The sequence below is a fragment of the Cervus canadensis genome, chromosome 33 (genome assembly GCF_019320065.1).
Source record: "Cervus canadensis isolate Bull #8, Minnesota chromosome 33, ASM1932006v1, whole genome shotgun sequence".
NCBI lineage: Eukaryota > Metazoa > Chordata > Mammalia > Artiodactyla > Cervidae > Cervus > Cervus canadensis.
In genome coordinates, this window is record NC_057418.1 from 5,068,855 (window position 1) to 5,096,644 (window position 27,790).

The following is a 27,790-nucleotide window of genomic DNA, read 5'->3' on the forward strand; positions in this document are numbered from 1 at the left end:
AATGTGCATTTCTTGCTTTATGATTTTTGCTAATGACTTATTACTTGCTGTTTATTTATATTTATTTTAGACTATAGAAATGATGCTAGACAAAAAGCAAATTCAAGCGATTTTTTAATTCAAGTTCAAAATGTGTCATAAAGCAGCAGAGACAACTCACAATATCAACAACATATTTGGCCCAGGAACCGCTAATGAACATACAGTGCAGTGGTGGTTCAAGAAATTTTGCAAAGGAGATGAGAGCCTTGAAGATGAGAAGCATAGTGGCTGGCCATCAGAAGTTGACAATGATCAACGGAGAGGATCACTGAAGCTGATCCTCTTACAACTACATGAGAAGTTGCCCAAGAACTCAATGTTGACCGTTCTATGGTTGTTTGGCATTTGAAGCAAATTGGAAAGGTGAAAAAGCTCCAGAAATGGGTGCCTCATGAGCTGACCAAAAATCAACAAAATCGTCATTTTGAAGTGTTGTCTTAATTCTGTGCAACTGCAATGAACCATGTCTCGGTCCAGTTGTGACATGAGATGAAAAGTGGACTGTATACAACTACTAGCGACTGCCACCTCAGTGGCTGGACAGAGAAGAAGCTGCAAAGCACTTCCCAAAGCCAAACCTGCACCCCCAAAAAAGGTCATGGCCATTGTTTAGTGGTCTGCTGCCAGCTGATCCACTGCAGCTTTTTGAATCCTAGTGAAACCATTACATCTGAGAAACATGCTCAGCAAATTGATGAGGTGAACCAAAAAGGGCAATGCCTACAGCCCCCATTGGTCAACAGAATAGGCCCAATTCTTCTCTACGACAATGCCCAACCATACACTGCACAACCAATGCCTCAAAAGTTGAACGAATCGGGCTACCAAGTTCTGTCTCATATGCCATATTCACCTGACCTCTTGCCAACTGACTACCACTTTTTCAAGTATCTTGACAACTTTTTTGCAGGGAAAATGCTTCCACAACTAGGATACAGAAAATGATTTCCAAGAGTTTGTAGAATCCCAAGGCATGGATTTTTATGCTATAGGAATAAACAATTTTATTTCTCATTGGCAAAAATGTGTTGATTGTAATTGTTCCTATTTTGATTAATAAAGATGTGCTTGAGCCGAGTTATAACAATTTAAAATTCAGGGCCCGAAACCACATATTACTTTTGCACCAACATAACAGTTGAGTATACAGATTATGGGGTGGAGGACAGGAATGAATAAGGCAGGGGGTGGGGGAGAGAGAGGACAGTGGAGGAATGGAAGTGATGGGGGCTAAGCCTTGGTATGGGGAGTAATCAAAGGCAAGAAAAAAACACGAGATCTACTTTTTAATAACAGACTGAGAAGTATGAGCTTGATTTACCGGGTTGGTGGCAAAGTTAGTTAGGGCTTTTCCAGAAAGGTACTTTGTGGCCAACACAATAAAACATAAAAATAATGAATTCAGAGAGAGCATTCAGACAAAAAATAAAAAGCAGTCAACTATCCATCTACTGCAATGACTTCAGAATGAGTCAGGGAACCAGGGGTGGGCCAGTTGACATAAGGCATGACAAACCCAGAAGAGGAGAAGCTTGGCTCTGACTGGAGACACCAGAGGAGACTAACAGGTGTGGAATCTGGGACCTCAAAAATAGCAGAATGAGAGGCCTAGAGCCTGGGTGAGGTCATAAGATTAGGGATGTAGATCGGCAAGTTGGCACCAATGGACACATGAGACCAACCGATGGAACTAGTCTCACGTGAGTATGTCTTGAGGAAGCCAACTATCAAAGGTAGGTAGGTAGGAGAGTGGACTAAAATAAAGTGGACAGGGAGGCAGACAAAATGTAAGGATGGTGCATTGTCTCTGCAAGAGAAAGGAGTTTTAAGAAGGCAATTGTTTCACTTTCTATTTCAGCTTGGTTGAAATTTTTGGCAAATGGTAGGTGATTAGAGAGGGCAGTGGAGACAGTAATTAATGTCCTTTCCAAGAAGCATTGGTCCAAAGTCAATTAGATTGTACATTCTTTTGATTAGATAAAATTGCCTTGTTTTAATGAAAAAATTTCCCACCAAGTAGATTTATCACAGATATTAGTATAGCCTCTTGATTATTCAGGACAGATTGCCTAATCGAATTCACAGTTCCCCACCTTGCTGTCTGCTCTAGGCTATTTCATTACTCAATAGGACTTCTGCTTGATTATAGGAAGGGGGAAAAAAAAATCAATGGAGAAAACAGTCTTCTTTTTTTTAGGTTAGTAATCATGAACAGAAATGTGGGGGCAGTAAAGGGGTCAGCTAAAGCTACCAATCAAATTTATTAGAGCGTAATGTGACCTTTAGTTGTGCTGTTTGTCTATTCCTATTTTCTTTCTTTTTTTTTTTTTTTTGAGAGCTTGTAACTCTGTTTTACTTAGTGAACAAGTATCATTTGTTGAACACAACTTCCACTCTGCCTAGCCTATGTTACAGAAAATAAACCCCTGGAAATCTTCATAAAGAATGAAAAGTAGTATTATATTCTCCACTTTCTTCACACATTTCCAGGACGCTTTATTACATTGAATCTGTTTTCACCAAAGATTAAATTTTTAATTTGTAAAAGAAAGCTAAAATTAAGTCTGTTTCAGTCATTAGCAGACAAATAAGAATCTAGGAATATACAGAAACTGCATCAAAGAGATCTTGGTTTCAAAGAACTTCAACATTTCTTGAAATATATGTAAAGAAAATTAGTTACCCATGTAAATCCAAATATCATGTACTTTCATTTTTTCACAATCAAACCATTAGAAAGTAAAATAAATCCATTTCTTTCTGTATTACAGAATGACAAATGACAGTATTACAAATGACAAGTATTACAAATGACAGCCTTAATGTGCTCTTAGGATTCCCAACAACTTTCAGAATCAAAGAAAATTATTTTTACTGTAATTTTAATATTCACTATATTTTTTTCTCATTCTTTAAAAAACTATAAATTGAGTAACTCTGAGTTAATTAGATATTCAATGTGTCAGAACATCCCAGTTCCTTACTGTTCTGGATGAACAGGAAGCAATTTATAGTATGAAAGATTTTATTTACACATTCACCTATCTTTTTTTACAATTTTACTTATTTATTCATTTTTCTGGGTCTTTGTTGCTGCTCGGGCTTCTCATCACAGGGGCTCCTCTTGTTGTGGAGTGTGGGCTCTTGGCTTCAGGACTTGCGGCTCCTGGGCTCTAGAGAACAGGTTCAATGGCCATGGTGCACAGGGGCCTAGCTGCTCCACGGCATGTGTGATCTTCCCGGATCAGGGATCCAATCTGTGTCTCTTGCATTGGCAGGTGACTTCTTTACCACTGAGCCAATCAGGGAAGCCCTCATTTATCTTTTTTTATTGTGTTCTGCGTTTAAACACCTAGAGAAATATATTCCCAAGTACTAAACATCCAGCTTTTGAGCTGGGAAGAAGAAAAGGTGGGACTCACCAATGCCATTAATACACAAGCATCTGACATTTAAATTTTTTCTGTCTTTTTAGCAGGGGGAAAAAAAATAAACAACAAAACTTTATTATTTGGCCATTTTAAACAAACTACATTTTGGGTCTAAATAATTTATTACATAGCCCAATCAATCTGAAGCTAGGCACGGTTCTTCATGAAAACCTGTACAACTTTTAAAAGCTTTCTTAAGTTTTGATTCTAACTCACAGACATAGAATTCTGGATTGTCAATGCAAATTGACACACATTAATTATAGCATTAATTCAACCTGCTTTCACTTTTTGACAGTGTCATAACATTCACCTTGAGTTTGGATATGGTTCCAACAGTTAAGTATAAGTTATACTTTATGTATTTGAATATTGGTCAAGTAAAAACAAAAAACCAAACTGCTATTTCCTTGCTTCAGTTTCCCACCCCTGGACTACACAATGTCAGTGAACATGGCTACTAAGTCATATTCCCTAGCCTGTGTCCCCCTCTATCAGTCAATGAGAGAACAGATCAATGCAGCCTTTTCATCTGATTACAGGTCTAACTCTACATCTCAATTTTTCAAGCATACATGCTGGTTGCCTACTTTGCCTTAAGTCTTCATGTAGGGTCCAGAGAATTCGTAAATTTATCTTTCTCAGTGTGCCTGATGAGTGTGGGCAATCAGCCAAGCACAGTGCTACAAAATTATCTGAAAGGCACAAACTTAAAGAGTTTCCAGAGATGGGGGTTCACATGGCCTCAATCTCGAGCATGCTCTACTCCAGAAATGGATTCAGTACACAGCAAATATGCACTTTAAAAAGATCATCCTAATGATGAGTGGGAAAGCACTCATCCAGAGGGGAGTCTCAATAAAAATGCAAAACTGTGGCCTTTATCTAACACAAAATAATGCAAGAAAATATAAAACCTTTCAGGATGATGATGACTCAATTATTATACCAGAGGGCAGTAATATAGCTGAGATTTAAAAAACATGAGTAAATTATTTCTGTAAGGTAATGCAACTATTTCAATAAAAATGAGGCGCATGTACTCAAGTGTGAAACAGTTTTAAATACGATAGTTTATGAATTTCAGTTATTTCTAAAGTTTCATTTTATTCTTCCTTGGCTCTCAATTTGCATTTTTTAATTTTAAAACAGAATTTTCATTGTAAGACTGTAAAACCCTAGGGCCAAAAAACACAAGTATGATAAATAATCTATTTGGTTAGACCAAGAAATAGTCAATTCTTACAATGCTTGTATTACCACTATAATTTAGACCCATCAGTTCTCCAAGTGTGGTCTGTAGACCTTGGGGGTCACCATGATTCTTTCAGGGGGTTATAAAGTCAAAGCTATTTCATAATCATCCTAAGACACTACGTGCCCCTTTCACGGTGTGAACACTTTCAGTGATGATGCAGAAGCAATAGTGAGTAGACCTGCCGACGTCTTAACACGGGCCAAGGGAGTGACACCAAACTGCCCAAAGTCACCGCATTCTTTACCACCAAGCACGCACAGTGAAGCAGAAAGCCAGCTGGTCAGTTTCTCTCAAGGATGTCCTCGGTGAAACGGGGAAAAAAATCTCAGTTTTTCTTACATCTCCACTCCAGCGTACATCTTTTTAATATTCTGTGTGATGAAATAAAAACGCATAACACATTCCCTCTGCATACAAAAAGTGCAGCGATGTCGAGAAGGAAACTGAATTCATATGAATGCATGAATTGTGAGCAGAAACCACTCTGGCACTGGATTTCTGGCACGCATTTTCTTGAAAATGAGATGAGCCTGTCACTTCAAGGAAAACAGTTGACAGAACTTGATACCAATGATAAAATTCAAGTTTTCATGTGAAAATGATAATTCTGGAAAACTGTATTTCGGGCCCCTTGAGCTTGATAGCTCCTCTATATTTAAAGACTCTTCTAACGAGATCGGCGGCAACCACAGATCTTTTTACTGTCTTAACCATTTTGCCTTTTCCAGGACGGCACAGAGTTAGAGTCATACAGTACATGGCACCTTCTCAGGCTTCTTTCACTAGGCGATTATTTTTAACTTAATATTTTGAAAACTGTTTAATTTGTAAGTGGCAAATTTTAATCAATAAAATTCACATAAAACACTCTTTGGACTACTTCAATAGTTTTTGTGTGTTCTGAGACCTTTGCTTGAGAACTACATCTATGGAATCTGCTTCCTGACCTACTGCTGTTTCCTGTTCTCACAGATGTTTGTGTGACTGCTGAACAGAGAAGGAAAAATGAAATCTAATGTCTTTTCCTTTTCAGTCAAATGGCACAAAATGCCTCTTCCACAAATAATTCAGCAAAATACCTCTCCCACAAATAATTTGCATCTTTTGGTTTGCCTGAATACATTAATGCTATGTGGAGGCCACTTTTCTCATGAGGTTTGCATGAGGGTTTTCTTCAAAGCTAACAGTAAGCTTTCTGTTAGAGCCTTTATGCACATTCCAGTCACTCTCCCTAAAGAATTACTACACATGGCAATTTTGGAATATCCTGTCAAATAAAAGCAACATCAATTCTACCACATTTTTAAACATAATTATTCTATAAAATCTATAAAAGTTTTACTTGTTCACTTAGCTACATATTGCAGCCTCAAAGACATTCTGTCCAGAATACATTTTTCTAAAATGAGGTGTGCTTCAATTACTGAATCGGCCAAAAGTTCATTCAGGTTTTCCTATGACATCTTACGGAAAAGCTCGAACAAATTTTTTGGTCAATGCAATCCACTGGTGGAAATCTATATTTGAAAGATTCCCATCATGAATCCCTCAGAGCAAAGCAATATGCAGTGTGGAGTCAAACTGACTGAGTATCAGCTCTGGCTTTGCCAGGCACTGACAGTATGACTGGGTGAGGGAGGGACTACCTCTTTAGGCCTCAGAGTTGTCATGTACACCCTAAGTGACTGCAAGAACTAACTGAAATAATATGTGGTAGAGTCCTTCAACAAAGCTCAGCATAGAGTAGGCACTCAATAAATGTGAGCTGATACTATTACAATGGATTTTCACATACACCTTATTCCTGGTTTTACTTCCAAACTCAGTTCAAATCTACTCTTAAAGACAGAGGTCCTGTTCTGTTTTTCCATTAATAATTGCCTTAACCAATATAATGGTTTCTTTACAGAGTAATTCATTCAGTCAAACATTCGTTCAATCTAATCCTGCATACCACTGATAAAGGATGGTGCTAAAAATGCTCTTCTTCTTTGCAAATGACCAACAGAGCAAAGTTTAAACTGAGATACTCACGTAGAGTAACTCTGCCATTTGCCTCTGCCAGTCTGTCCAGCCCCTGCTGGGAACACCAGCCCCAGCCCCATGTAGGACCTGCTTCTCCTGATGTCCGGCCCGTGGTTTTCCTATGTGCTCTCTCCTCTCTGCCCAATATGTGCGCCGGTGCTCCCCGCACTCAGCACGTGGGAAACTTCCCGCTGCCGTCATGGGGAGGTCTTCCCTGACCTGACGATCAGAAACAGCTTCTCCTGACAACTTTCACGGCCCTTTCTCAAGGCTTCTCTTGAAACACTTTTTTTTAAAACCATATATGTTATTTGTACACTTGTTCCTATGCATTTTCTCACAACTATCACAGCCCCTTGAATGTAGTATGTCCCCAATGTACATTAATGAATCCACGAAGTAACAGGGACTAACCCACAAGGCAAGGCTGAAAAGCAAGAGTTGGGAGGGAAAACACAAACAGAATTGTATCCTATCCCTCGGAAAAAGCATTACTGGCCTGTCCTCACCATTAGTTTCATCTGCTGATTTAAGTGGAAAATTTTCAGGCTCCTTTTTCTGTTCTCTTTTGTTGAATAACTACTTCTGAGATATCCCAGGAAGACTCTTAGTTCTTTAAAACACTAGTTTTCCTGAATCTCTGCAGCTTTGACAAAGATTTCTAAGAGTAGTGAGTATTTGGCCCTAAAGCGAGAGGCAGGTCTTCTGGTTCACTCTGCCGACTTCAAATCTTGTGAGAACTGGATTTGAAAGCATTCCACAAAATCTTAAAGCTTCTTTTAAATAACAAGTGGACTATGGTAAGGTTACACTCAATATTGTCAATCTTAGGTTCACAAGTGGGGATGAGAACAATCTAATCAAATCAAACAAAATAGAAGTTGTGCAAAATAAAAGTAACAAAACTCTTTTATCGTTTAGAAAAAGTTTTGAAACATATATGACTAAAACTCACTTAGTATTTGTTTTGTATTTTCCTTAAATAGGAAAGTTAATGAAAATCAAAAGAATTCATCTCTAGACTCAACTCCCTCACTTATTAACATTCTTTTTTCTTACCTTTTCAGTATCCGGTCTGTTATTTTACACTTACAGGACAGCTCAATTGGGAATAGCCACATTTCAGATGCTCAAGAGCCACACGTGCCCTACCTGACAGAACAAGACCAGATTCTCACTCTGCTCCAATGCTAACTGAAGTATTTTGATGTGTGACAGTAAAATAAATGTAGGGCCAACATGTCCTGGGAGTATAATCCTAATAAACACAGGAATACCTTAAGAACATACAGAGACTTATTAATTTATCCCCCCAGCAAAATCTCCTAATCCACCCACAAAATTACATCAAAATTTAAAATTACTATTTAAAAACTAGTATCTGGGATGTCTAACATTAGATAAGTTCTTGAAACAAATTAAACTATACTCAGCTCTACACATGATGGCATTTTATGATTCTTGCCTAGAACTGACCAATGACAAATTATTTCAATCTCTAGGGTTTTGGGGGGAAAGAAGATGCTCTATGTGAAGTTTTAAATTAAATATTCTTTTAATTTCCATCCTCTACAACACACCCCTGCACTAGGGTACAATAAAGTCACCACCTCCATATTCCTCAAAGGCCGGGAGGGGGGTAACATATAAGTAGGGAGACGGGTACCAGGACCCCAAAATGAAGAGACGGGAAGGAGACTTGGAGAGCTTGTTCTCCCCCTAAAGAGGCAGCACCTACTGAGCCACGGTGGCCTTGACAGAAAGTAGGCTCTGGCGTTTTTAGGATCACTGGGTGTCTTCCCATTTGAAGCATCAATAATTCCAGTTCTGTAACATGCTAAACATTAAAGTTTGTTTGGGCTGAAAAACAAACCAAAACTCTGGATATGGTCTGTGTGTCTCCAATTTGTTAATTTTGTCTTGGCCTCGCCCTCTCTTTTTAGCGCCATTTAAAATTCTCAATTATAATGAAAAACTGGAGAAAACATGCAGAATTTGTGACTAAGGGGTTAATATTCTTAACAACTCTGTAACAGATCAAAGATGATAAACACTTGAATAGAAGGGAATGCCTATCCACTCCAGTATTCTTGCCTGGAGAATTCCATGGATAGAGGAGCCTGGTGGGCTACAGTTCATGGGGTCCCCAAGGGTTGGACAAAGGACACAAAATGGCAATTCAAAGAAATGCAAGCTGTGTTCATGTGCACATATGTATACACATATATGTGCAAATACGTGTACTTCCAAGCAATGAACAATAGTGATTTAAAAATACTCTATCCTCACAATTTAAAAAAGGGAGGGGACAAATGCTCTTTTCTCACCAGGTTGGCAAAGATTTTTTAAACATCATACAATCTTTAGTGTTGGTGAGTGTGCAGGGAAACTGGGAGACTCTTAAGCTGCTAGTGAGTGTCTAACTCTGCAGAACCTCTAAGGAAGACAGGTGGGAAATATGTCAAGAAGAAACGTTTGGTGGCACACCAACTCTAATTTCTAAAAATTTGTCCTAGAGAAACAATGAAATTAATGGCCTCAAAATGTACATACAACTACAATCTTCGCCACTGTGCATTTACTTGTGAAAACTGAGAAATTATTCTAAATAGCCATTAAAAGGGGTCAAGGAAGCCGTCCTGTGTCCATTCGATGGCTGTTGGAAATTGATCAGATAATGATGGCAAAGTCACCTCCTATGAACTGTGAAGACACTGTATACAATGGAGAAAAATGCCAGATACATGATAGACTCAACAGGATTGGCCTAAATGAATAGAGACATGAAAACACATGTGCAAGGGCATCTGGGTGTGTTCACACACACATACACTGTGGAAAGGGGTTCTCTATCTCTAGGAGCAGAGTGATTACAGGTCACTTACATTTTCTACCATCTTTCCCTTTCAAAAAACTATGATTGCCTCTCCTTTTTTATTACCAGAAAAAACACAGTTTCATTTGCAAAAACAACAGTCAATGATGATTCTGTCCTAAGAGCAAGCCCTGGGGAATCAGACTCCCAGGTGCTACACAACAGCAGAGGCATCCACCGCCTCCTCTGTGGGGAAGTTCAGATGCACCGGAAGGAACTCAGTTACAGCACCTGTCAGATTCACAGACGTTAAATGGAACATTCCACAGCATTCCGCAGTGAAAGCCGGCAGTGCCTGAAACTCACCAAATCCAAACTGACTTCATTTCTATGCAGAAGTCTTCATTTTAGGTTAACTTACACTGAAAACTAAGCTGTAATAAGACGCTAATTTGGGGGTACAAGACTAGTACAACTAGGCAAACAGAATAAAATAAGAATGCAATACAACAGCAACTGATATGCCTGAAACATCCCTGGCTCTTGAACTGAAAAGAGTCATCTGGAAGCTGATAGGCTGGTGCTTCTCTTCCAAGGACAGGGAGACACTCACATGTAAATGAGTCGCTTGTGATCCGTTAGAGCTCCGTTCCGCCAACACCATCGCTCTCTCTTGTCAAGGGAGGTAGACACTTGATGCTAATTTCCTGTTTGGCTTTTCCAGTTCATTTTGAAACCGTGAACATCACCCTGAGTCTGAACTGCTGATTGGAACACAGTATCATTTTGCTTAGAAACGTGTTCATGGATGCACGCTAGCCCAGAGAGCACCACCACTAACTCCGAGTTATTTACTGTGGGTGGGTCGGAGCCTGGAACTCAGGGGCCATCGGACAGGCTCAAAGGAATGAGGCATGTACCCGGTTTTTAGTGAGCACTGCACTAGCTTTGGTGGCTCTGTCAGACTGACACGCTCTGTCTTCTCAGATGGAGGCAGGCAAGGTGGGTGGAAAAGCAAAAGGCCCAGTAACTGAGCTTTCCTGCTTCCTGAAAGCACTCTGTGTAAATCCTGTTTCCTCAACCTGTTCTCCGCTCCCTCTCCACTATGTGACTGAAGTAGCTCTGACAAAACCCCCAGGCTGACTCTGGACCACCAATTCCAAAGGAACACGTCCCTGGTTCCTCTGCCGTATTTAATGCTTGGTTACACTCTCCTTCTCGGACTTAGCTTCTCTTGCAGCTTTTGTGGCGCCCTTCCTCCCGGTTCCTACCTTCTTGCCATCTGACTCCTCCTCCTAGAGCTCCTCCGGTCCCCAGGCCCCAACTCTCTGACCCGGTCCTGGGCAGCGTCACTCAAACCAAAGACTTCATCAGTGGACGACCCATTCAGATGTGTCCACCTCCTGTTTTCAAGCCTGCAGCGGTCTCTCTCTCTGAAAGCTCTTGGCTACTTCCTGGACCTCTCCATGGAGCTATTCCACATGCATCTCAAACTCAGCATCTCTGGGGTTGAAAATTGTAAATTTTTATTTGACTTTTTAAGAACAAAAGGGTCCATGGTTGGCCTTTTACGTTACAAAAAGTTTTTACAATGTGCCTGATTAACAAATTCTCGGTAACTCCTATTGTCTCCCCAAGTTTACAGATGGCAGAACTGAGACACAGTGAAATAAAATAAGCTGCCCACATCACACAACGATGAATTGGATTTGAACCCAGCAAAACTGCTGTTCCACTTTCTCTTGACACTCAGACTATCTGGTAAATTTCCAATTAAGCATATCCTATGTGTGTATGTTTAAGTCAGAGACTTATACATTTACTTCCAAGCTTCCACGATAATTCCCATGACAGTGGGCCTCTCCTATGGTACCAGACAATGACAACAACAACGTACACTTTTGCTTTAAGACGGCTACACTCAGAGAACCGGCCATATTGCACATGACAAATGAAAAATAAAACTCATGTGTTCTATGATTAAAGTTACAGGTACCACCAACCACCCATCTGCCCAAGACAGAAACCTGGGCATTATCTGGGATTCTCCCCAGCTCCTGCATCCTCCCAACTCACTAACTTCCATATCCTCATGCAAACAGTCAACAAGTCACAAACCTTATCTCCTTACTGTTTCTCAAATACAAAGGAATACCCCATAGCTTTTCGGGATAAACTTCAGCCTCTTCTGATCGGCCTCTCTGACTGTTTATGATCAGGCCTCTGCCTCTCTGCCCTGCTCACCTCCCATGACTCTCCTACAAGTGCCCTGCAAGTCAGCTGCATGGCATTTTGCACAATTCCTGGAGTGCTGGGTTCACAGAATCAGATTATGCTGGCTCGTGGATGGCCCCCTTCCACTCTTTTCTTCACTGGGCCAACTCTGATTCACTGTGACATTCAAGAGAAGCCATCTGTGATGCCCCATCCTGATTCAGAGATATCATCTCTGTTCCCACCATATCCAGTCCAGAATCTATCAGAAAACTTGAGACTCTATTCTGCTGTGAGTGCAGACCTGTTTGATTTAAAATCTCCATGGTAAAACAGCAGATAACACTAATGAGCCTTCCAGCATATCTGTATAATGAACAACAACAGAGAGAACAAAATGAGTGAATAGATGAGAGACCGCTCCTCCTTCATTTCATCCTTTGGCCATCCACTGCTGTCAGTAAAAAGGAGGCGCCATTCACTTTTTCTTCCTACATCAGTCATCACTCAAGGAGTCTGAGTTCACAGAGCTGATGGTGCCAGCTGAAGCAGGGTTGGGAGCTCCCCCTCCTGGGGCTCATTCTTTCTGAGGCCACACAGATCACCCCGCCAAGCCTGGGCTCTTCTCCCTCCTCATCAGGACCAGTGGGGACACCATTCTAGTGGAGACAAGGTTGGTAACATTGTGTATCCATCCGAAACCTCATAAATACGCATTTAGGATAGAACGGTAAGGGAGAGTAGTCCTTAAGAGGACATAAAAACAATGCAAAGATTTAGGAAGTGCTCCTCCAAAGCATTTCCTTGTTCACAGAGCTGCATTTAGCTCCTCTGCCTCAAACGTCCGGCTAGGGGAGGCAGACTGGGAGTTCCGTCAGCAGGTTGTTCTTTGACCACCTTTCCACCCTCCACACCCCACTTTCAACGCTTGACCAAGAGGTCAGACCACTCCAAAGGGAGCGGTCAGGTTAAAGCAAGAGGAGAGCTTTTCCCACCTGAAAAGGGACATGGGGCCAACACAGCACAAACAATACTTTCTCCTTCTTCTCTGATGTTGAAATGCTGCTCTGTCTCCACCGACCTGCCGCCTCTGTGGGATTCTGGCAGGGCAGCCAGAGGGGAGCTGAAGCCGTGGAAACACATTCGTCCCAGCCCTGACAGTATCAGCAAAGCAGATTGTTCAGAAATGTGGTGTGGCCCGGCAGGAACGGAGATGCTAAAATGACTCTAAGACACACTGAGGTGGCTCTCGTTTGTCCTTCAGATTCCAACTCAAAACTGAGCTTCTCCAGTAATCGCCTAGTCTGGCAAGAGGTCAAACCCTCTGCTTTGTTCCCGCATATTATTTCCTTCAGACATCTGTGAGATATGCAGTCACATTTTGTTCATTTTGACACCTCCCCGCCTGGAGTGGACTCTTCCGAAGGAAGGGGACCATGACTGTGCTGTCTGCCCATCTGACGATCCGAACTCTCACTGCCTAAGCTACCCCGGCACCTTTTGGCACTTGTTAAATATGTTTTCGATGACTGAATGAATCTTCCTAAGTTTATCTAGCTTGCCCACCTTACATGTGAATTTATACTTTAACCGCCTAAATCTGTTTAATGAGGATGCTTATAAAAGATGACCCCTGAGACAGGCATACTTCAAAGGCTGTGTGTATGTGTTCACTGCACAAGTGAATACAAGGTGCCAAGAATAATCCAGGACAGCCAAGACATTCTTGAAGAAAAAGAACCGGAGGGGTGTTATCCTACCAGATATAAATTCTAATTTTAAAGCTATAAGGCACTGGGGTAGGGGGAGGCACAGACTGATGGAAATGAGTGTGCTCAGAAACACACCCAGGCTTGTAAGAAACTTGCTCTCTGACCTGAAGACTACATGGGTCAAGGGTAAGCTCTTCAACAGAGGGCTGGAACACTGGCTACAAACAAATCACTGTTTTCTAATCACACAGAAAAAATTTCAGATAGATTAAGATTCATGAAAAGCAACATGGAAATTTCTGGATTGAAAATATCTTTAACACCTCAGGGTATGGAAAAAGCATATGCCATAAAGGAAAACTTGACGGTTGAACTACATTAACATATTAAATACTACATTGAGTATATTAACATATTGACCTCTATTAATAATAAAAGATAAACCACAAACCTGAAGATACTTGCAACACATAAAATTGATGGAAGATTAGTATTGAGAATCTATCAAGAAGCAGCAAAACCAAGAAAGTTATACGGCATTAAGTTACATGTCACTATATGTCGTAAGTTGTACGTCATTTCATATCTATCTATCACATTGGGAAAAATGAGTAAGTCAGAAGGGAGGCTGTGTTCTGGCAGGACCCCTCACTCCCAGCGATGGGACAGCATTTGGCCTTGCCACGGTGAGGAAGACGTGGTCTGTGACACGCCATTCCAGTGGGGACCTCTCTCTCAATTGATCAATGTATGGATGACTTTAAAAACAAAAATGCAATCTTAGTTATATGTGCTGTATAATAAAACTTGCTTTTCAAAATCCTAATACATACACAATTAGGAACACTTACTCCTTTTTTAAGAATTCTTTAATACAGCCTTTAACGGCGATATGTATTTTTGTCATCACATGGAAGCAGCACAATGTACAACCACTCCCTACTGCGGGCCATTTAGACTGCTTCACACTTCTTGCTAGCATATATAAAAATGTGATAGTCCTGAAGATAAATATTTGTATACATCTCTGATTATTTAAGAAACTCCTCACAGTAGTTCAAGTGGTAAGCAGGTTTAATATAATGTTTTGTTAACTTGCCCTCCAGGAAATACTACTAATTTATACACCAGCGTAAGTATAGTTTCCCTCCCACAACCTCCCTAACTCTCGCTAATATAAACTTTGCCACATTTAGAAGTGAATTTTTCATTTGTACTGATTTAGGCAATGAGGCCAAACACTTTTTGCTTAAGTTTCTACATGGTTTACTTGCTTAATCCTCTACTCTTTTTCTTTTTTTAAACTTAAGTGAGTGAAGTGAAAGTCACTCAGTCGTGTCCGACTCTCTGCGACGCCATATAGTCCATTGAATTCTCCAGGCCAGAATACTGGAGTGAGTAGCCGTTCCCTTCTCCAGAGGATCTTCCCAACCCAGGGATCGAACCCAGATCTCCGCATTGCAGGCAGATTCTTTACCAGCTGAGCCACAAGGAAAGGCCTTATTTTTTTTTACTTAAGTGTTTACAATTTTTGATGACACATAAATGACAATATATTCCTTTCTCTGCCAAGCATACTGAACTTTATCACTTACCCTTTACTTTTGTTTTTGTTGGTTTGGCTCAAATTGTAAATACTTGTATAGTCAAAGCAATCTTTCCCTTTATGGTTCCTTCTCTGATACACAATTATTCTTAATGAGCACATTTAAAAGACTTAACTCATCTTGCCCTTGGGCCCCTACAATAAAAGATCCTCATCTAACAATGGCAATAGCATCTTTCTCAGAGCGTCACTGTGAACACTCAGATAACTTATACTAATGTTACAACCTTAGTATAAGGTTACTTATACTAATCTTACAAAATAGGACAGTAACACATAAATGTTGACTATCAGCAGCTCTCAACACGTGGCAGTTATCAACACCACATGATGCCCATTGATCCCCAGAGTTTATAATTAACTGAATGCAGGTCACCTGAGCAGGTGAACTTGGGGACGATTAAGACTGAAAGACTGACTCCTGCAGCTCAATTCCGGAAAAATAAATGACCCAATCAAAAAATGGGCCAAAGATCTAAACAGACATTTCTCCAAAGAAGACATACAGATGGCTAACAAACACATGAAAAGATGCTCAACATCACTCATTATCAGATAAATGCAAATCAAAACAACAACGAGGTACCATTACATGCCAGTCAGGATGGCTGCTATCCAAAAGTCTACAAGCAATAAATGCTGGAGAGGGTGTGGAGAAAAGGGAACCCTCTTACACTGTTGGTGGGAATGCAAACTAGTACAGCCGCTATGGAGAACAGTGTGGAGATTTCTTAAAAAACTGGAAATAGAACTGCCATATGACCCAGCAATCCCACTTCTGGGCATACACACCGAGGAAACCAGATCTGAAAGAGACACGTGCACCCCAATGTTCATCACAGCACTGTTTATAATAGCCAGGACATGGAAGCAACCTAGATGCCCATCAGCAGATGAATGGATAAGGAAGCTGTGGTACATATATACCATGGAATATTACTCAGCCATAAAAAGAATTCATTTGAATCAGTTCTAATGAGATGGATGAAACTGGAGCCCATTATACAGAGTGAAGTAAGCCAGAAAGATAAAGACCAATACAGTATACTAACACATATATATGGAATTTAGAAAGATGGTAATGATAACCCTATATGCAAAACAGAAAAAGAGACTCAGATGTACAGAACAGACTTTTGGACTCTGTGGGAGAAGGCGAGAGTGGGATGTTTCGAGAGAACAGCATCGAAACATGTATATTATCTAGGGTGAAACAGATCACCAGCCCAGGCTGGGATGCATGAGACAAGTGCTTGGGCCTGGTGCACTGGGAAGACCCAGAGGGATGGGGTGGAGAGGGAGGTGGGGGGGGGGATCGGGATGGGGAATACATGTAACTCCATGGCTGATTCATGTCAATGTATGACAAAACCCACTACAATATTGTAAAGTAATTAGCCTCCAACTAATAAAAATAAATGGAAAAAAAAAAGACTGAAAGGCTGGGTGGACGGCAGGAGACGGCCCTGTGACGCAGACGCGCCTCCACGTCCCTCGGCGGGCTCGGGGACACGGCACAGACGACGCTCTTACCTCACTCGTCCCCCTCCTCCAGTTCGGTTTCCTTGTGCACCACCACCCTCGTGACCGACATGTCGGGGTGCTGCTCCCTGGCTTCCCTGATGGCCTGGGCCAGCGCCTGCGGGGTCAGGAGACAGCGTGGTGAGCAGAGAAAGAGGCTCTTTTTCGGGGTGGCAATGCACGAGCACGCCCATCACCTGCGATCCAGCCTCCAGCAAAAAGCAATGCATTCACTGCTTTACCATTACCAGAAGATCTGAAATGGCCTCCCTGTTCATTTTAGGGAGTCCATCTCATTCCCCCAGATTTCCCACTTCTCCCATCCATTTCCAGATAACAATTCATGGAGGAGAAACACTCTGGCCCTGAATTCCACCCAGCCTGGCACGGAGAGCATGAAACATGGAGAAAACAGATCTTCCCTGACCTCAGAATTTTCATCCATTACCTGACACTGGCGCCGAGACTGCAAAGATCACGTCAAGGCCTGCGGGATGGACTGAAGGAAGGGCATAAAGCCTTCGGCATGCTGTCTGCCGTCTACACTCTAGTGATACATGTAGTTATCCAGTTGCCTCACCTGCCCACCCATCCCTACACACGCCCCAGCAGGACCAGGCTCAGCTCATCTTTTCTCTCTGAGGCTCTCAGTAATTGCTTGAGGAATGCTGTGGGAAAATTATATCAACTTTCAGGACACAGAACGATTAAAACTGCAAGCAACAATGACGACAATCAGTAAAAGCTGAAGAGAAGACAGACTAATCTTTAGATAATAAAACACGGCTCCCTCTTTTACGTGGAAACAGCGAAGGTGCAAAGGTTAACGGGCTCTCTCAGGGCCATCCTTCTGGGGGCTACAGGGCCGGAGAAGGACCTCAGCCACCACTCCATTGGTTCATGGGCTCTTTCCTAGACCCGGAAAGCAGACAAGGTTTCTCTGTGCTTGATCAGAAAGTAAACTGTATATGAAGATTATATACAAAGTAGAAAGATCGTATTTTTCAGAGGGAAAGGTGTTTAAAGAGGTCTTAGGGAGAAAGTAAAAGAAAACCCACACAGAACAGAACTCTTCTGGGACAGATCGTGAAAACAAGAAAAAGAAGTCTTACTAGGAGAGAGTTGTATCTCATCAGGAAAACAGGCCTTTGAAAAAAGCAGCAGGATTTTCTTGTGACTGTCACCTGACTTCAAGGACAACTGCGTTTCTTGTTTGTAACGCTGTTTCTGTCAGCTGGAAGGTTAGGGAGCAAAACCCTGAGCCTCCTTCCACAAAGAAACATAAAGCTAACAGAAGATTATTTTTTACACCGCAAGTTTTTTACTCAGCTTGGAAGTCACTTGAAGGTGCTTCAGTTCCTCCTGGGGAACAAATTCTGGCGACTCACCTGTGTTGGGACAAGAGAGAACTTAGGAGATCAGGCTTCCATTTGAGCCGCAGCAAAACTGCTTTGTCACATGGGGACAGCAGGCAGCCGGGAGGGCAGGAGTGGAGTGGGGACCTGGTCTCAGAGCAGGACAGAAAGTGCTGCCATGTGAAGACTGCAGTGTGCGTGGGGAAGGAGACCCCGTACAGTAGGCGGCCTCTAAGTCTGGGCGCCCGTGCAGAGGGAAGGCGGAGACCCAACAATCAACACTTGGCCTACCCCCGGCTGGTCTGCAGAATCCCATCTGAGAAAGGCCAACTCTGATGGGGGCCAACGTGGCTACAACCAGCTTCTCAGACACTCTGAATTTATGTTCGTGACAAAGGTCTGCCTGGGCTTCCCTGGTGGCTCAGATGGTAAAGAATCTGCCTGCAATGCAGGAAACCCAAGTTTGATCCCTGGGTCGGGAAGATCCCCTGGAGAAGGAAATGGCAACCCATTCCAGTATTCTTGCCAGGAGAATTCCATGGACAGAGGAGCCTGGAGGGCCTCAGTCCACGGGGTTGCAAAGAGCCAGATGCACCTAAGCAAGCAGCACTTTCACTTTCTTTCACAAAGATCTGCCTACGTTAAACCAGTGCACTTGTTAAAGAGGAAATATACATGATACCCAAGAGAAGGTGGAATACACGAAACACACTTTAATTAGCTGAAAAGTAGGGAAAATGGAAAACTGCTATTATCATCTTCAAATGCATTTGAAATCAGTCATCCTTCAGTTCCTTTCCTTCCATAACCTCAGTACATATAATTAAATACTGTAAAATGTTAATGTATTATAGCAACAATCAAGACTGTGAGAAACCTATCACATCACATTGCCAAGTTGAGAAGTTATTTTATTAGAAAGGAAACATTCCTGCCATCTTGTTTCTCCCTCCCTGGTTCAGAGCTGAGAGCCATCAGGTGCAGAACTTGCAAAGCGAGTTTCTATAGAAGCATGCCTCTTTCATTTGCCAACACAAAAAAAGATTCCTTTTTTCCCTATCTTGCTCAGATGAAGGATTTCCTTCCACTATTAAACTTCTTCTAATGTGGGCAAAGAACTGAAAAAGGTGCCAATGACATGAAAGTCACTGCATGATCAACCTCAGTTTTTGCCAGGGAAGTGATTTTCCTCCTTCACTTTTCAATAGTTTCCTAGTCTCATTCACAGGCTTTATGGGGAAAGCAAATACACCATGAGCTTTGGATAACAAGCACCCCAGAAGCCACAATTACATTTACTCAAAAAAGTTTAAAACTTTTAACTTTTTCATTCAAGTTATGAAAAGGGTAAATGTCTCTTCATTTGGATATCTGACCTCATTTTTAGTTTTTTTTTTTTTTAAACTGGAGTATATAGCTGGTTTACAATGCTGTGTTAGTTTCAGATGTACAGAAAGCGATACATATCCATTCTTTTTCAGATTCTTTTCCATTATTGGTTATTACAAGACACAATATAGTTCCCTGTGCTATATAGCAGATCCTTGCTGTTTCTCTGTTTATATGGAGCAGTGTGTGTGTTAATCCCAACCTACTTTATCCTCCCCTCCCTCCCAGTTTTAAAATGGGCTAAAACAGAACATCATACACACAGGGTGTGTGTCCTCACAGCAACACCTAAAGCTGTGACGCACCATCATGACTCTTTTTTAATGGAAGAGTTAGGAATGTATATTATTTTGGAACTGACATTTCAGGCTGTGTTTTTAATATCTGCTGTTCAGAAGCAGTATCACGGAGATTTTAGTTTTCAGGTAAAACAGGACAAGGGAACACACATAAAATAAAACCTGAGAGTAATCCCTCAAGAGAAAAAGTGGCATTTTAAAGTCTGAAAGGGCCTCATTGAGTGGAGAGAGTGTGCAGGAGAAACAAAGGCTGAGAGAAGGCGCCAATTCCCACCTTGCATCATGCCAAAGAATGTCGGCTCCTGCCCAGCACACATTCAACAAAGGCTGAGTGGGAGTCCCAGAGGGAAACAGACTAAGAATAGGGTTTATTCAAACTTAAGGTCAGAGCAATTCAACACTGTCCTAGTGAAGAGAAGTAGAATAAGTCCTCTATATGGGAAACCAGAGGCTTGGTCTCCACAGAGGTGATTCACTTCCTAGTGGTGAAGAGACACATGTACAGTCATGTACTAAGAATCCCCACTACTAAGTCAAAATAGAGTCAAGGCAATCCTTTACGTCTAAGAACTCTCTTGGAATTTAAAAAAATACATTATGAAATATGTAAGTAAAATTCTGTATACAGTAATGAAAAAAAAAAGAATTATTTTCTTTCTAGGCATAGAAGAAATTCTACTCCTCTTTAGCCACATACAGTGAGCTCTTCTTAAACAAGAAATTTTATTCTCTAAAATTCTCTTTCCCAAGTCCAACAGTGTTCAAAGCTGGGTTAACCATCATTTGTTCCTACTTCTCAGCTGAGATGGCTAATTCAACATTTCCTTTTCCTCAAATTATTGTAAAAGAAAAAAGCTTGGTCTCCTTTAAAGTTGAGATAAAAATCACTGAGAATGTAACAAGACAAAAAATTCTCATCACCACTTGGCACTGCAGTCTAAAATTAAAACAACTCTCCAAGTCACAGTGATTCCATTCCTTGCCTGCTTTTGAAAGGCATGCATTCTGCTCAACAGTAGAACGAAAGCACTATTATTCTTTAAAAAAAATCTTTTCTGAATACATGTAAATTTTTACTTTGTAAGAGACCTTATATTACCTTCTCCTACCCCTCAATAATGGTAACGACTAGAGGAAAACACCTAGAGGTAAATAGTCCAACTTTTCTAATGCTATTAAAAAATACTTGATAAGTTCCTAAAGACAGGCATAAGTCAAATTTAGCAGCTTTTCTTATTTTCTGAAACCAAGGTCATGAAAATGCCATTTATTTTCTAATAACTGATGACTTACCGTTAAATCAGGCCCACGTGAATGCCTGATGGTTGCCAAAATTTTTTAATAGCTTAGACCCAAAGGTGCATGTAAAGCTAGTGGGAAATGAAAAAGCAGCCCATGTTTTATGCAATTCAGTGCTTCTAGGAAGGCTGCATGGACAGGCTGTGTGTCTAGGCTGTGAGCTGTCCTCATGCCAAGCTTAGGAGGTGGACTCATCCAGGAGGTCCTGGGAGAAGGGATATGGCACAATAGAAACTTAGGAAATGAGCATGATCAATCTCAGAAGCAGATACTCTGATCTTTACCTGGTCATGATCAATGTCTCCATCTCCTGTGATCACGATGCGTTTCTCAATTCTTGTTTCAGATATCCCACCTTTTACAGTCTAGAGGTCACAAAGGAAAAGGGAGGGGGGTTAGCAATCACTAAAACACATTTACACGTAACCAGAGAAAACACAAATGGAGCACACCGAGACCTTCTGATAACCATCAGGCAGCTGACACTGAGTGGGGAACACTGACGCTCTAGAAACTTCTTTATCTATAAGCTCAAGGTAGAATTCTATCATCCAATTTGAAAGCAACCTTAAAAGCTCTCTTATCATAATTCAGGTGAGATCAAGACGCAGTAGATGTCATTTAATCCAAACAATTCCACTGGAACATTTCATGACAATTTCCTGAGTTTCTTCATTTCCGATTGGCCATTATTTTGAAAAGAAGCAAGCAAGGAAGAAATAGTTGTTTGGTTTATGTAGAATTTACAGGGACTCCTAATCATTTAGACATCTGGTTTAGTTAGGTTTGGAAAATTGCTTGATGTTATAGCTCTGATTGTTCTACTGGCTTCATACAAATCCATCTGGCAATTTTGTTCAATTGGTTTAGTGCAATAACAGAAAGAGAACTTGGATTTGCTTTCAGATATGTAAGATGGGTGAGGGTGACAGACTTCCATCCAATGTTTGGTTTGATTCCACATGTGGTTGTGACATGAACACAGAACGTGGCTGAACAAAGGCTGGAGGGGACGCAGGAGCAGGAGTTTCTGAGTAAGCTGCCGAACAGAGTCACTGGCTTGGAGCAAGGTGACAGAGCCTCGGGCATGATAGAGGCTAAGAGATCATACGCTCTGACACTCTAAACCATGAGTAAATACCACAGTCCTGAGAAAGCACAGACCCAACCTCTACAGCACTGATAAATTTACACAGTCATGGGTGATAACACCTAAGTGTAAGACACAGGGCTGACCATAGAGACCATTAGGTTTTAATAGCTAGATACACTTTAAAATGAACACCAATACCATCATGCATTTGGGGACTTTTTTAATTTACAAAGTTTTTTTTGTCGTTGAAATATTGAGTGAGGAGGGCAAAAGGGATACATTCGGGACCTTCAGTTTCTAATAGAAGCAGCAGGCATTACTGGGTTAGAAATGTGATGACCACAGCATACACTGGAATCACCTAGAGGGCTTCCTAAACACTCCTGGGGTTTCAGAATATCTGGACCGGGGCGACAGTATTCACACCGCTAGCAAGCCCCTGGATGAGACTGTTACTGCCAGTGCAGAGACCACATTTTAACAACCACTGGTCATCAGATGTTAAACACTTAAGAGAATGATTTGGAAAAAATGCCCCAAATCCACATACTAGAACCTTAAATCAATGGGGGAAATTTACATTATTTGAATAAGTCGGCGAAAATTTCCAGTGGTGGTCTCCACTCCTTTGCTTCAGTCAGGAGAGCTAACTGGTACTTACCAAACCTGTGCTTCTATTTTATTAAGTTCCCTCCGCTCTTGTAGCTCTCTCAGATATAGCTATTTTGAACTTATTTTTACCCCTTGTACTTTACAAATTTGCAGTTTGGTTTAAATACAAAGGTCAGTGGAGCCCAATGTCTTGCATACTTTAAATCTATGCATATTTATTCCAGGGCACTGTGTGTAAAAATTTGCAGTGTGAAGAGGAACAAAGAAACAATTCAGAAAAGATTTTGTTGGCAATGTACATTCCCCTGGACTGCTTTACCTTGGTGATGTGTGTGGTTGTTGTTGTCGACACGGACTCAGACGTGATGGTCTGTGCGGTCAGTAACGTGCCCGAGTCACCACGAGCCCCGCCATCAATCTTTGGAGATTTAGGGGGAAAATACAAAGTAATGCTTAACTTCCATCCTATTGTCAGAGAAGACCCCTCCCCGTCAAACATGCATCTTTTAAGACCTATGCAGTTGGCAGAAGATGCTAGCTGCCAATCCCCTGCATGTCTGTAACGGCGATTTACTGATCGAAGATTGGCTAGCCATCTAAAGAGTAAAGGCAAGGATTAAGTGCACGTGCTGAGCAGAGAGAGAAAAAAGGAAGAATGGGAGTAGAAGATGGGACTGGGACCCGCCGGGGAGTTGTGAGAAAATCTGACTGAGGGCCACTTGCAGAATCTAGAAGAAGAAACCAGAGGACCAAGCAGAGAAGTTGCCACAGTGACCAGAAGTACTGGGTTTGTTGGTTTTTTAAGCACAGGTGGGTAAAAATAAGTGTTTTCTCATATTACTAAGCAACAGAGCCTGACTAGGAGAGACTACACTTAAGTGATTTGGTTAATTGCCTATCTCTAGATTTCTTTCTTAAATGACACTGTTCCGTGATAGTCTGTGCATATATACACAGCTACCATGCATATGGCACCTGGCAGGCACTCTCTCTAGATGTGTGTGTGCATGTATCTCTCACACATAAATCTTATATCTAGACATATGTCTATCTACGGTTTAACTTCTTTGTTCTGATACTAGAAAGTTCTAGTTTACCAGGGCAAATAATGCAGCACATTAACGGCCTACAAGTTTATGCTAAGACCACCAAACATATTTGTCTCCAGTTTCCTGACACTGACACAGGAAATAACTGGAAGGTTCAGAGTCTTTCTTACTATAAGTTAGGAGGAAATCTTTCGAACTCAGGTCATGCTCCTGTATTTCTTTACAAGGGCACTTACCACAATAGAAACACATGAATACACGCTCTCCCACCACACCCATTCATAAGAAACCTATGCACATTTACAGAGAGCATATCTTAAAAAAAAATTTAAAGACTGTTTCACACATAAATGCATTACAGCATGAAAAACATATTTTGAGAGGATAATAATCTGCAATCCTCCACCATGGTACCTTCTAGAACACTAAATTTCTCAGTTGAGAAAAGAGTTGTCTAGGTTTCTAAATGGTTCCATTTCCAAATGATGACTATTTCCCCCATTTTGTTACTCTTAAGGTTAAATATCTTAATTCTTACTTCAAATCTTTACAGAATCAATGTGTGAATACCAAAAATCAAACACACGAATGTGATAATTACTTAGATGCATAGTATTACCATATTTACGTAAGAATGGCGACATGTTTTCAGAAAATAATCAACTGTGAGGAGAAGCACAGATGTGTATGTGAACATACAAACAAAAGTGAGTTGATTGGCTCTGTCTTCATGGAGTCAGGGGTGGGAAGGTGGCAGGGATAAAAGCCTAATTCTATGAATCCACAAATTTACATCAGATTCAATAAACCTTGTAAGATGATCTGTTCCCCAAGTATATATAAACATTCCTGGATATATCAAGCCAGAAATGGTTTATAAAAATAATAAGAACAACATTGGTACAGTCTGTCCCAAAAAATCACATATACGCTTCCCCCATAATTACTGGGTCAGCAATTCAACTGCAGCACGTTATGTGGCTAAAGTACAGTTACAAAATGAAAATTAAAAAGCTATGTCAAAGTCAGAAATGTAAACTAGGAGAAGACAGAATGGAAACAGAAACAAGCTAAGTAAAAAAGAACCCAAACCGTCCAAGTCTAGAGCTTTTGTACCTGTGGAGACTCATAAGTGATGGTTTTGGTCTCAGTTTGGACAATAGGGACTTCCTTGGTGGAGATTTCTGTCCTTTGTGAGGCATCAGAAATTGTTACCATCTCTGTTTTTACCACTGGTGGCTGAAGTGAAAAGGAAGGGAAACATAAATTCTAGAGGTAATAAAATAAATAAATAAATGTGTTTCATGGAGCCTTCAAAAATAACTCAAATATATCCAAACACACACTCATATGCAAATGAAAAGAGCAAAAGGAAATAATAAGACACAAAAGAAAAACACTTTCCTTCAAAATCATATATATGTGTATAGATATATATATGAAGAATAAGCTAGCACAATGGCTCCTGAAATTGTAGTAGGTTTCAAATTACGACGGTCCCATATTACTTACGTGTCAAGCCTGGTGTACAGTGATATAGAAACTTTAGTTTTAAGCAAGTAGTGATCAAATTGAAAAGAAAATAAAACAGAATTAAAGATGAGAAGTGACCTGCCTCCATTTTTTGTTACAGTTTAAAGAACCACATGGTCTGTGTGAAGGCTCATGGTCTTTAATTGGCATACCTGGTGGGTAAGCCAAAAAGTCCTTGCTGCCCCGCTGACATGGAGATCCCATTTTCAGAAAGAATATCTTCAAGCAGCATTGTTTTCAGTTATACTAACCTAAATCTTACAGTGTTTCTTCTGTATTACATAAGTTAAAATGTGATATATCTATAGTGTTACTCCACCATTGATGCATTAATGCTCTGAACTATTTAAAACATCCAAACAGAGGGTCACAGGCTGTTAACATTGGAGTCTGCCAAGCATGTATGCTTAATACAGACTATACTGCTACCAAAACACTACAGTGCTTTCCTTGAGAGAAAATTCCCAAGTGTAATAATTTAAAGAGGAAATCTCTGCAGAAAGCAATAGTTCAAAGCATTCAAAGACTTTCAAAATGTCATCTGAAGTGAAATCAGAAATTTAAAAGTAACATAAATCCAGTTAATTATTCCAAGACAAAGTCAGTTCAAGATTTTCCACCCCATGAACAAGAGCAAATATGGAAAACCCTCTACTTTTGGCATTTAACTTTAGAATCAAGGAACATTCACATAGAAGTAAATCTTTCGTCAGAATAACTTTAACTCCCAAATCAGAGACCCTGCACCTAAATGACCAAGACTTCATCTCAGGGGAGTGTGGAAAGTTCTGTTTCTTGAAAAGAAAAAGGGAAAGACTCATGCTTGATCGAGACGAGTCACAAAACATATAACCAAACTTGCAAATAATCCAGAATTGACTAGAGGACAGAATGCAAAGAGAAGGGTATCCTTTGCTTAGCTTCTCACTGCCCAGAAGGAAAGCTAAGTCCCTTGACCAGACTGTACAATCCCTGGAATCTAAAACCTGAAATGCCAGGGGTATTCAAGAAATAACGTTTTCATCATTGCTAGATGCTGAATTCTGAGCACCACGGTAATAGGAGCCTGCTGCCATTCCTGAAAATCTTATATTGAAGAGAGAATGAGCCAGAAGGTCAAACCCAGTCGTGACACCAGCAACACTCACACTGACCATTTTTTAGCAATACACACACAACTTCCTAATGAACAGAATTCAGGCATTTAGTATGAGGAGGCAGTGCAACTTAAAGATAAGCCTTGAAAAAAAAATCTGAAAACGTGCAAAGAAAAATTTCAGTGTGAAATGAGAAGGGAAAAAAAAAAAATGAAGTGGCTGCTGTCGAAAGTTCACTCTTTCAGGAGATCCAGTTGTAGTAAAGATGCCAGAAACTGTGACCCCAGAGGGCGGAAAAATCGACAGAGCAGGGCCATCCCCCTTCCTCCCCGGAGAGATCAAATTCAGCATCTTGTCGGAAAAGCTGAAGGAGAACGGGGAGGACAGGAGAGGAGGAGAGGCAGGTGTTCTCCACCTGAAGAGCGGCTCTAGCGTTGAGCTCCCATTTACCTCTGAACAACAAATAATCTCTGGCAAAACATCAGTGTCAACAAGGGCCGCCTCTCCATTAACCTTCTGGGGCTCGGCCTCCGCTTCTTCGCTGGCGTCTTGCTCAACAGCGCCTGGGTCTGCACTCCTCTCGGCAGGGAGCTGGGGGGCCACTACCTTCTCCTGGGCCCCTGTCTCCGCCGGGCCGAGGCCGGCCCCCGCGCGCGGGCCCGGGCTGGCTGCCGGCACGGGGCGCTCCCTGTCCACTACCTTGGCTGCTTGGCCGGGGGCCTCCTCCGCCTCCTCCGCGTCCTCCTCCTCCCTGATGGTGCTCGCAGGCACCCGCTGGTGGGGCCGGTACTCCCCCACGTCCTCCTCCTCCTCGCTCTCGCTGCCGCCGCTGCTCTCAGAAGACAGGGAGGTGGAGTCTTTCTGCAGCCCTGGCTCCACCTTCCGCATCTCCCCAGGACCACGCCCAGGGGACAGCTCTTTACCGTTCATTTCTTCGGGGATTACTCTTTCGTCTTTCCCAACCTCTGCCTGCTTCTTCTCCTCCACTACATTCAGAGTCTCAAGTGAACTCTGCACAGAAACAAAAATGGATGAGGGGAAACAAAAATAGATGAATAAATCAAAACGACGGCAACCCAAATTAACCGATGGCAGGTTTCATGTCATGGAGAAAAGCAAAGATGATGATGATGATGGCGGACTGAAAGGGAAGCGGGGGGGAAACGTGAGCAGGATTGGAAACGTCGGGCGATGGTGTTAACATGGTAAAAGGGAGAACCTTAACAGCATCAGCGGCTCCGGCGCAAGGCCCTTCGGACTCAGGAGCGCGTTTCTGCGGAACAAAAAGCAACCGAGGACACAGGTCAATAAAGGTTTACCTCGACACCCACCAAAGCAAACATCTGACACTGCAAAGCAGAGCAGCAAGAATCAACAGCTAGAAAAACCTTTTGCTCAAGGTCACGTGAAGGACAATCCAGACAAACGCAAGAAACTTAG

The 27,790-nt window shown here is 41.5% G+C and overlaps 1 protein-coding gene across 13 annotated transcripts in view; it reads right to left on the bottom strand.

Annotated features, from left to right (window-relative positions):
* EPB41L2 (erythrocyte membrane protein band 4.1 like 2) overlaps positions 1–27,790 on the bottom strand; it is a 205,242-nt gene that overhangs the window by 1,805 nt on the left and 175,647 nt on the right. For 5 of the 13 annotated variants that reach the window (XM_043456949.1, XM_043456950.1, XM_043456953.1 and 2 more), the window contains 6 exons: positions 27,570–27,623; positions 26,801–27,361; positions 24,837–24,959; positions 22,991–23,089; positions 21,251–21,331; positions 16,637–16,742 (listed from right to left, as the gene is read on the bottom strand). In XM_043456949.1, coding sequence (XP_043312884.1) covers positions 16,638–16,742; positions 21,251–21,331; positions 22,991–23,089; positions 24,837–24,959; positions 26,801–27,361; positions 27,570–27,623 — 1,023 coding nt within the window. In that variant the 3' untranslated portion in view covers position 16,637. Of the gene's footprint in view, positions 1–4,264; positions 5,103–16,636; positions 16,743–21,250; positions 21,332–22,990; positions 23,090–24,836; positions 24,960–26,800; positions 27,362–27,569; positions 27,624–27,790 lie in introns of those variants that run through there. The other 8 variants (XM_043456960.1, XM_043456958.1, XM_043456955.1 and 5 more) reach the window with 6 other exon arrangements.